Source organism: Amorphotheca resinae, assembly GCF_003019875.1.
Source record: "Amorphotheca resinae ATCC 22711 unplaced genomic scaffold M430scaffold_1, whole genome shotgun sequence".
Classification (NCBI taxonomy): Eukaryota; Fungi; Ascomycota; class Leotiomycetes; order Helotiales; family Amorphothecaceae; genus Amorphotheca; species Amorphotheca resinae.
The window spans coordinates 4,091,974-4,102,057 of record NW_020194471.1 but is presented as its reverse complement, the minus strand read 5'-3'; the positions used below and the strand labels follow the sequence as shown (position 1 = coordinate 4,102,057).

Here is a 10,084-nt window from a genome sequence, read left to right as displayed (position 1 = left end):
GGGGGGGGTTACAGGTATGGCATTTGGAAACTCTCGGTCACTGTTACGTTGGCTGAGGCTCGGCCTTCGTGTTCAGCGGCATCGAGCTCTTCGAGAAGTTTTTGGTAGCATCGAGGGTTCTTGATCAGATAGTAGAAGATGGCTCGGAGGGAAATGGCAGTGGTGTCACTCCCGGCTAGTCTATCCTTTTGTTAATGCTCCTGGGTTAGATGTGGGAATGGAAAGATAACTTGCAGGTTATTCATCAAGTGATTCATTAGATCGCGGTGAGGCATCCTGTCTGGCGACTTCTCCCCTTCTTTTCTAAACCACGCAAGGAAATCATTTCTGTCTCCCCCGCCGCCTTCACTGTCGTACCTCTCAATGGCATCTTCTACCATCTGTGGAGATATTTTAGTTTTAGTACATACTCGTGCGCTATCTCCATCCTCCACAGAAATTACGGGCTCTTCTTACCTTTGTAACCTTCGGTACTGGATCTGCCCTTTCTATGGCGGGAATATGCGACAGATATTTCATCAACAGATTATTCCCAAGTAACCAAGGATGGAACTCCGGTACTTGTCCAATAATACACCCATACCATAAACCGGCCTCAATACCCGCAATGATATCCCGCACATCCCTTCGCTCGTCCATAAACCCAAACCGGCGATTGAAGCTAATGGCACCAATGACATCGAAGGCATACCACTGCAGCCATGCATTAAAGTCCACAATCTGGTTGCAAGAAGCGTATTCACGCATGTTTGACACGAAAATGTTCGTGCATTCGTTGACCTTGGGTTCGAATTCTCGTAGAGCGGAGAGAGAGTATTTATTAGAGACAGCTTGCTTTAACGCCTTGTGCTGGACGGGATCGGGAGTTGAGAACATGCTGTGCATTGTTTCACCTCTGTAGGGGGTGCTGAAAGGTTGGTAGAAGTCAGTCTGATAAGTGTTAAGTGTTAGTCTACAGAATATAGCAAGAGGGCATCATGCGATGATGAGAGGTAGGCCGACAAAATAGAGACACCCAAATAGTCTTCAATAGAAAAACAAGAAGAGATGGATAAATACCTTCAAAAACTTATTGTTCGTCCCATAGATAACAGGAATCATGGTCGGATCCGCAATAGCAACATGATTAGGCCCGGTCCTGACAACCTTTCCATACTTTTGATGGAGTTTTTGGAAAGTTTCGTGTGCATCCCCGCGCGACGCAGTTAAAAGATTCCAAAGCCTTGAGTATGCTGCAAGACGTGGACCCGGTAATTGTCTCAACCCAGGGCGGAAGCGCACGTAAAGGCTATGAGACACAAATAAGACGAGAAGAATCGTGATGAGGGTAACAGGCTGTAGAAAACAGATGGTGTGCATTTTGTCCATAATAAAAATGGGTAAGAAAGACATGAGTCTCCAAGTTGAGCATTTCTGGACATCTTGTAGATTGATGAGCGTTATATATGAATTGGTCTCTACGGCTCCAGGTTCGAAACTGAAGTCAGGGGGACGGGAAAGCGGGGAAGCGGAGAAGCGCGTTATAGATCCTCCGCAACGTGAAGTCTCTGAAGCAAGTTGACCTCGATCAAGATTCAGGATCTCTCCGCGTTGTCTGTATAATGACAAGCCGACTAAGCCATCTATGCTTAAGGTGTCTAGACATCTTTGCCGCATACAAATCCCGCTGGAGCGGGTTGTATGCCACGTGACTTGCGGATAGATGGGATCCGCAAAGATAGGAACGCTCATTGCCTTACCTAGATAGGTAATGAGCTCTATCAGCTCTACTACTGTGAGTACCATCTGCGTAGTATAAAATGGGCCTTTCTCATCCAACTTCCAACTGCCACTTTGCAAACGCTCTTGATATCTTGAACCTCTTCCTTCTCCCCTTTAGACCTCCGTTCGGCACTTTACACCTATCTCACGCGGCAGCATCCTCAAATCATCATGACAATACCTACGGGAGAAGGTGCCAGTCGCATCGTACGTGTAGCAGCTACGCAGGTAGAGCCGGTATGGTTCGATCTACACAAGACTGTCGACAAGGCTTGCGCGTACGAAACCTCCCATGCTTGATCCTATGTTGAATCGGTCAAATGGTTAACTCTCTTCAAGTCTGATTACTGAAGCAGCCGAAAATGGGGCACAACTCATCAGCTTCCCCGAAGCCTTTATTCCTGGATATCCGGCTTGGATCTGGTAAGCAGTGCTGCCCTATGACCCGCAACGGACCCTTACCTGGTACCTTACCTTATGAATCTGACAGCCATATCACGGGATCTAGGACACGACCGTTGGATTTTGCTGCCAATGCAAAATACATCAAGAACTCCCTCAAAATAGACTCGCCAGAATTCCGCAAGATCCAAGCCTGCGCAGCGAAGAATAAGATCGTGGTATCCCTCGGCTTCTCGGAAAACGACGAAAACTCGCTATACATCGCACAGGCGACCATTGATTCCGACGGCGCATTGTTAATGAAACGCCGCAAGATGAAGGCTACGCACATGGAGCGGACCGTCTATGGAGAGGCGAGTGGGAACAGCTTGATAAACGTCTCTAAGACGAATCTCGGATACCGTGTGGGGTCACTGGCGTGCTGGGAGCACGCGCAACCGTTGCTCAAGTACAACACGTACTCGCAGAGGGAGGAGATCCATTGCGCTGCTTGGCCACCGCTGGATCCCCACAATGGTGGTCCGGACCTATGGTCGTTGTCAGCAGAAGGTATGGCTTTGTCTTTTCTCTCTGTACCCATCTCTCAGATTTCATGAACGATGCAACGGGATTTGGCTTGTGACAATTTCTCACGACCTTTTCTAATTAGGCTGTCAAACTTTCTCCCGTACCTATGCCATGGAATCTCAAGCCTTTGTCCTTCATAGCACAGGCATAATCTCTCAGGAAGGAATCGAAGTGATGGACACCTCCAAAGGAGCTATCATGGCTACTCCTGGTGGTGGCTACGCTGCTATTTTCGGTCCTGATGGACGTCAGTTATCGGAAAATATACCGTGTACGGAGGAAGGCATTGTTTATGCAGATCTGGTCATGGACGATGCTCTTAACGCAAGAGCATTCCTTGATGTGTGTGGGCATTACAGCAGGGCGGATATGCTATGGCTAGGAAGAGATACTAGCGAGCGGAAGTGCGTAACTGACAAAGAGTCGGTGGAGGAGAATATATAGTCGGTAAGGCACGCATGTGACCTCACTTATATCAGGTATATAGCAACGTGCTCTAAATCGCTTCTTGAATCTTGAGACTTTCACACACTTAACCAAGGACCATCACAATAATCGTGGAAGCCAAGTTGTACTCTGGCTATTTGGGCTCTCAATACTACATATATATAAAACCAGGATTTTCTTCGTTAAGATCGTATTCCGAGTGGCTTTTGAAACATGTACAGAGGCCATTGCTCCCCGTCATATCCAGATATTATTCATGTCCGAATAACCAATCCAGCCCGCGAATGTCTGGAAAGCTCTCTAGCATTATGATTTGGTCCATCGCGTTTTGCATATACAACGGATCCCATTCTACATCTGCCCCGACCTCATAAATTGCATCAAGAGTCGAGTCCATTTGGGCCTCATTTCCACTCATATCGTCCACTGCAATTGTAGTGCCTGGGAGTTGAGTAGTACCCACGACACCATCGCTCCTAACAACTGACTTGTAAAAAGGTAAGGGAGAGCTCAGCGGCAGCGGCAGAGCCCATGCAACCTTCCATTTATGCGCCAATTCTTGTAACACCTGTATAACTTTATCAACCCGGACTTGCCATGAACTGCGCATGTCCACCAATGCATCTAGACAGATTCTCAAGCCGCTCGTGGCCTGGCGTCCCAGAACTGTCTGTCCCGATGTTGCATTGAGAAGATGAATGACCGCCGCGCTTGATATATAGCTGATGATGTGTGGTAACACCGTCTTAAAACCTTGTATTCTGGACCTCTTAAAGGCACGAAGAATGCGCGAAATTGACGCAGCGGCACTGGTCACAGAGCGCAAAGCGAAGCGGAGGATTGTACTATTTGGCGGCGAGTACAAGAAAGGCCGATGGACAAGTAAGAGGGCAGTGTGATAGGCAAGATGAAGATATACAACGCTGTCTGGCATGTGATCCTTTCTGATTTGAAGGCAGTCTTCAAACTTGTTGCGGAAAGATGTCAGACCCTCGTGGGAGCGAAGCAGGACTTTGTTTTTCTCAGCATCGGAGAGCTCGTCCCAGCCGAATGCATAGCTGTAACATGTATTAGTAGATGAAACTGGATCTTGACATGGTTCGGGGGAGGATGCAGACATTTGATCCATTAAAGAATCCCATAGGTGCCATAGTTGGCCTTGCCTGTAAAAGGACAATTCGTCGATAGTTTCTTGGCCGTCGACTATAGCTATAAAACCAGGAAGCTTGACGCGTCCAAATGGCATGGTGCAGTTCATGCCTAGAGTATGGTTCGCAAACCTGATTGATGTTAATGTGCTCTCTGATCACTTCATCTATTTGAGCACCAACCTTTCAACAGAGAAGTAAGCCCAGAAAGTCCGAATCCTCCGCGATAATACGCCTGAACGAGGCCCTGCGAGCTGTTGCGCTGGATTATCACGTGCAGTTATATGTAACCCTAGTTGCAATGCGAGTCCCGTTGCCATAGCTATTAAGATGTATTAGCCCGTCGTAAGAAAGCTGGATGTGAGGAATCTTACAGTTCAGATTATAGCCCATACTATCATTACCCAACACAAGTTCGCGCCAAGCTAAGAGCGACAAGCCCTGAACCACAGCTTCACACGGAACATATCTAAGGCAGTGCAAGGAAAGCTGCTCTGCGTAGCTGGCGAATTCACTCGCTATACGCAGCGAGTCGGGCAGTGGAGAAAAATGGCAGGCGACGGCGAATAGAGCACAGTTCCGAAAACACAGCTCTATCGATTGGGTAACCTGGTCACCAAGTACGATGTCTTCGGACTTCTTGGTATCCAGATATTGATGGTAAGGGTTATAGTACTTCATAAAGCACTCCAAAAGATGCTGGCGAAGGTTTGCGTCGTTGAGATACTTTCGGAGGGGATCTTTAACCTCAGGAAAGTTAACTGGATTTTTAACCCCCGCTATGACAGCTTCGCTATTCTCTGAGAGGATACTCCGTCCCATCGGGATTATGAAGGACGGCTCTCCTCGATCTTCAATACCCATCGACAGCATCAGTGATCCGAGTTCGTCCATCGCAGTCTGCGATCTGTGGACTATGATAGGAGGGGTTGAGGGATCTTCAGCCTCGTCCAAGAGGATTTGTTTTCCGTGACCAGAATCATTGGAGGCAGCCATATCTGATGTGGACATACTAGTACTATAAACATCCCTGAGCCTATTCTCCTCATGACTACTGATGGCCTCATAAGCCTCTTTGCGGCTGGACTCGGCCAGTAAGGTCTTTAGGGTTGCAATTTGATCCTCAAGACTGTGGACATATTCCTCATCCCAGTATTTGCGTCTACCCCAAACAGTTAGTAGAGGACAGGATGCCGGAATGTCAGGCATACTTCTTAACTGAAGTCTCTGGAGGATATATACACTGTTTCCCAGACTTCTCGCACAGTGCACATGCTGGCAGTTGGCCATTGCACTTGAGTATTGAATGTCAGTAAAATGGGCGTCTTGCGTGCAAAATGTGTATCAACCTTCCGTTTATTCTTTCTACATCCTTCGCATGCGATCTTTACTCTCTTACGGGACTCGTCGACAGCCTGATGCGCCTGGGCGTCCATATAATCCAGAATCGGAGTGTGTTGTTATTTCTTAATCGTATAACCATCAATTTCAGACGAAAGCAGGTTGTCAAGGTAGCTAGACCTAAGGCTGATAAGGCTTCAGTTCAGCGAGCGGAAAAAGCCGGAAGTTTGGAGGGAAGCGTTTGGTCAAAGGTGGATCCTTATGATAAAGATATCCTTTTGATAAAGATGAAGGTAATTAATTGTATTGCTAAATGATGACTACAGAGGTGCGCTATGCGTATATATATGCGTGTGTATATAAAAGGTGTGGCTGGGGCTGACCCACTCACGCGTGACATGCGTCATGTGATCCTCTGTTTACGTAAGGCGTCAGATCGCCCAGGTACACGATACATACATACAACGCCGTGGGCAAGATCTCGATGCATTCTGATTGGATAGACGAGGAGATGAAGATATGAAGATATGTGCTTTGCAATAGCAAGAGCGCCTTGTCGGTAGCGGGCAAATGCCAAGCGCCACAGTCCTACCTTCTGTGATTGTTCCTCGATGGCTTGCGGCGCTCTCGTCTTCGCCAGGACTGTTGGGAGCCTTATGTCTCTCACAGTATGGGGGGCTACAAAGCACGCACGTCTGCGACCGGACCTCTTGCAAGACCTAGTTTCTCTAGGCAAGAGATAAATGGGCTTATATTAGACGCCACACACGCCACTTTACACCCCACGACTCCATGACTCGAAGTTCGCATCCATCCACTCTACTGACCCAGCGTTATCATTAAGCTAGGTAAAATCAGATCGGAGTATTGTAATCACGTGGCGTTATGAAAATCTCGTTCACTACCAGGCATGGTGGAGTAGATGTCCAAGGCAGTGGCAGGATCCGTCAGCTGCGTCCAATCGAAATCCATGTTAACCACATTAATATCGAAGTTTCTGTAACCCTCTTCCCAAAGGCCGGCATCACCGCTTGTGGTCTCAAAGCGGAGCATGTGGTCGAGGGACGGATTAGTGGACTCCGGAAAGGGGACGGTTGTATCGATATCGCTGTTATTCGTCAGCGTGAGCGGGACAAATGCGTTCGAAGTGTTATTGGCATGAGTAGATACATGAGGTGGAATGATCGAAGCGGAGGTATCTGGGGTTGTGGTTGACTCTGATGGAATGCGAGATCGGAGATTTAGAAGGAATTGATGTCGTGCTTGGATGTGGGAGTTGCCTTTATCTGCCATCCAACGCAGAACACCCAATGCCATATCCATGGCAGCATTATCCCGATCGTTGACGGGGAAGGCAATATTGACCATTACAAGAACAATAGCAGCAGAGAAAGCGTGCTCTCCGTCCATATACCTAGTAGCTAGTCAGTCAATCTGTCGAAAATAATCAGGTTGCCTATTCTAAAATGGGCTTCACATACCCATACGTCGCAACAAGATTCTGCTTCGCGGCATAATGAAGCATAGTAGTGCTATCCCTCGAAGCAGAGATACAAGCTTCAATAACCGCAATCGTTGGCTCAGATAGACCGTGCTTCCAGTCTGTTCGCTTCTCTACTTCTCGGTTCTCGAGCCGCTTTTTAACGACATGGAAGAGGAGCGGGCGAGCGGTCATGTTTATGCACTGATAGTAGTGGAGGAAAATGGAGACTGCTTCACGGTTTATTTGTTGGTCTGCGCGGGAGAAGTCGAAGCGTAGCGCTGGAGGAAAGCCGCGGTACCAGCTAGACAGGTCGGACATGATGCTTTGCACAGACGCAATGAGGGTCAAGCCTGTTTTGCGGCTCTTGCGATAGATGCCTGGATGGGTCAGGAGCTTCTTGAAGGAGTAAGACAAGACGTAAGGAGCCTACAAAGAACAAGAGAAAACGAAAAAAGAAAAGTAGGAAACAATCCGCAGGAAAAGGTTTTATGAAGCTACAACTGAGGCGTTTTCTGGAAGGGCTCTGCTAGAGAAAACATAAGACTGCTGTTGGTGAAATATGAAATAGTAAGAACCCACTTTCACTGATTTTTCCGAGGATTCGCGAGAGCTCTGTGTAATGCAGAAGCACTGTTGCTGGACATATCTCTTCTTCTATGCCAGGCTGGATGGCAACGTTAGCAGGATGCTAAAATGTGGTGCAGTCACTCCACTAACAAGTCGAGATGGTGGAAAGACGCCGATATCCTCGTCTATTGGTAAAAGTGACTTAGTAAGAGTCGGCCATCAAACGGGGACCCATGACCATTACCTGTGATCGTAATGGGATTGCCTGACTTAGCACATAGAATCCTACAGTAGATCAGAGGTCTAATCCCCAACTTTTGGAGTATAACACTACCTGTCCATACTGTACACTGACCACCACAGGCGACGGCGGTGCTCCCGAGCCACAATATCCAGGGAAGGCTCAGATATCTCCCGGTGGAGACCGAGCGATATCGCCATACGCAGTGCTAGCCCGATCTGTCTAACTGATAAGTACTTCAGATATATCGGCAGGGACTTCGGGACTGACATAAAGAAAGGCAGCATCACGCCTATTAAGGTTTTGCATAAAGTATCCAACCAGCGACAAGACTTCGACGAAGAGTACGGAGCCTTCCTCATGGATATCGGGAAGTAACTGGAGGGCTTGCATGAAATATTCGAATCCCGGAGGTCCATCAGGACCACTCCACTCATTGACACTGTACATTTGGCCATATGCGAGGACGAGTAGAACCTCACAGTAGCCCAGACAAGCTTCTCGATCGGCTATGTCGAGAGTACGAGAATAGGCCTGCTGCAGTCTATTCTCGAAGAGAGTGGGCTCGACAAAGGAGAAGATAGTACCGATGTATAAATATTGCACCGAGAACAAACGTTTGGCAACATTGTACGGTGGCAGCTGTGGAAGTCGGGTCAGGGAGGGTCTTCGTGCAGGCCATGCGGCGGGGTTGTAAGGTAGACCACGAATCTCTATATCGAGAGCGCTGTCTTCGGAACGGAAGGATTTGATAAGGTTCCGGGCCAAGCTTTGAGAGGATGAAATATCGCCAACGTCCTCGTATTCTTTTCAATGTCAGTTTCATTTCAAAGGCAAGCGAGGGACTGGAACTAAACAATGGAGATTCAGTACAGAAATCAAGGTTCCTTTTAAAGCGAAACCCAGCCGCCCATACATTTAGGTAACGGAGGAGCGTCTCAGGCAATTACATTGCCTCGAGTTGGTGTTGAAGTCTGTGAGGTTTGATGGGGTACCCGTGTGACTTACTGGGCACGCCATTTTGAGTCATCACCAATCGTGGAAGCTCTTCCAACAAGAAAGGTACATCATCTCCTCCATCTGCTTCGTCTGTTCCACCAGCGTAGCCTGGCGAAGACCTCCGTGCCTCAGAAAAGTTGGAGCTACCGCGAGCCGCACCACTACCGCCAGGGTCTGGTGAGCGAGGTCTTGTGGCATCTGGTCTGAGGTCAGAAATCAAACAAATGGGGCGGCTCCTGACTTGCCTTCATATGCCTTGACACGCGCCTCGAGATCCCGGACATAGCTGGAAGGGATTAGTCCAACAACGTGCATCAATCGGGACCAACGCCTTACGTTTCCGGGACGTATATTCGGGGTCCAGCCTCCACATACATGCAGCCATGGCCGCCGCGGGAGCAATTTCGACACTTCGGCCTGTCCTGGAGGATGAAGTCAGATGCAATTCATCAAACGGGGCGAGGCAATGCCAGGAGCGGACACATACCCCACTGCACTTGATCTTCTGCTCTCGACATCGTTTGCAGCTGTGTCCATGTCAGACAGGAGGCCGCGGGGAGGGTTGAGGATTGAGGATTGAGGACTGGGGACTGGGGACTGATTCTCCGAACTCACGCGGTAGTTGTCTTCCTCAAGGGATCTGCGGGCGTAGAGGGATGATGAGGAGCGCGCGAGCTCCCTCTGGAGGATCGTCGTGCGGCAGGGTGGGAAGTGGTCGGCGAAGACATGGGAAAGTTGAGAAAGCAACTGTACGGAGGACTGCAGCTACTTGAGCGGAGGGGGGTCTTGCCCTGGCCCTGCTGATAGCGAGCCGACGGGTGAGACGGCGGCTGCGAGACTAACCGGAAGGGGCATGAATGAGTGGGCGATGATAAGGCTGATAAGGGACCTAAGCGAGTGGCCTCCCCGCTCCCGATCGTGGGCCCCGACACTAACGCCTTTCGTCCAGACTCCAGCCCCACGCCACGGGCAACACTAACCGGAAGGGGCTTGGGAGGTGGCCGAAGCCACTACTCGGCGCCACACGTGTCCGAAGACGGTAGTGCAATCCCGAGCCCCCGCAGCCGCGCCTAACCCTCCCTCGGACGCTCGGTGGGCCTTCCCGATCAACAGGCGACTCCTCGGCAC

General features: G+C 49.2%; 4 protein-coding genes across 4 annotated transcripts in view; 1 reads left to right on the top strand and 3 right to left on the bottom strand.

Annotated features, from left to right (window-relative positions):
- M430DRAFT_92974 (hypothetical protein) overlaps window positions 1–1,359 on the bottom strand; it is a gene marked incomplete at both ends in the record, with an annotated part of 2,458 nt that extends 1,099 nt beyond the window's left edge. The window contains 4 exons of the mRNA XM_024869753.1: window positions 13–185; window positions 231–417; window positions 524–930; window positions 1,060–1,359. Coding sequence (XP_024726004.1) covers window positions 13–185; window positions 231–417; window positions 524–930; window positions 1,060–1,359 — 1,067 coding nt within the window. The remainder of the gene's footprint in view (window positions 1–12; window positions 186–230; window positions 418–523; window positions 931–1,059) is intronic.
- Window positions 1,360–1,932: 573 nt separating this feature from the next.
- Window positions 1,933–3,210, top strand: M430DRAFT_132994 (hypothetical protein; the record flags this gene model as incomplete). The annotated part of the gene is made up of 4 exons (XM_024862279.1): window positions 1,933–2,039; window positions 2,101–2,184; window positions 2,270–2,712; window positions 2,813–3,210. The coding sequence occupies 4 exons, from the start codon at window positions 1,933–1,935 to the stop codon at window positions 3,172–3,174; spliced, it is 996 nt and encodes a 331-aa protein (XP_024726003.1). The 3' UTR covers window positions 3,175–3,210.
- Window positions 3,211–3,284: 74 nt separating this feature from the next.
- Window positions 3,285–5,936, bottom strand: M430DRAFT_167496 (hypothetical protein). Its single transcript, XM_024863513.1, has 6 exons — window positions 5,675–5,936; window positions 5,537–5,619; window positions 4,700–5,487; window positions 4,509–4,647; window positions 4,296–4,457; window positions 3,285–4,235 (listed from the first exon to the last, which is right to left on the bottom strand). The coding sequence occupies exons 1-6, from the start codon at window positions 5,759–5,761 to the stop codon at window positions 3,428–3,430; spliced, it is 2,067 nt and encodes a 688-aa protein (XP_024726002.1). The 5' UTR covers window positions 5,762–5,936; the 3' UTR covers window positions 3,285–3,427.
- A 603-nt stretch (window positions 5,937–6,539) lies between these two features.
- Window positions 6,540–9,271, bottom strand: M430DRAFT_47480 (hypothetical protein; the record flags this gene model as incomplete). Its single annotated transcript, XM_024867933.1, has 8 exons — window positions 6,540–7,080; window positions 7,148–7,526; window positions 7,729–7,803; window positions 7,919–8,001; window positions 8,051–8,175; window positions 8,228–8,763; window positions 8,966–9,159; window positions 9,198–9,271. 8 exons carry the CDS (start codon window positions 9,269–9,271, stop codon window positions 6,540–6,542), a joined length of 2,007 nt encoding a protein of 668 aa, XP_024726001.1.
- Between the last annotated feature and the right edge of the window lie 813 nt (window positions 9,272–10,084).

Excerpts from the sequence above, each read along its gene's own strand:
- M430DRAFT_167496 (XM_024863513.1), bottom strand. The coding sequence starts at position 5,761 with ATGGACGCCCAGGCGCATCAGGCTGTCGACGAGTCCCGTAAGAGAGTA. Across the intron at positions 4,648-4,699 it reads TATGGGCTATAATCTGAACT|CTATGGCAACGGGACTCGCA; the intron begins GTAAGATTCCTC and ends ACATCTTAATAG. Across the intron at positions 4,236-4,295 it reads GATTCTTTAATGGATCAAAT|CTATGCATTCGGCTGGGACG; the intron begins GTCTGCATCCTC and ends TACATGTTACAG.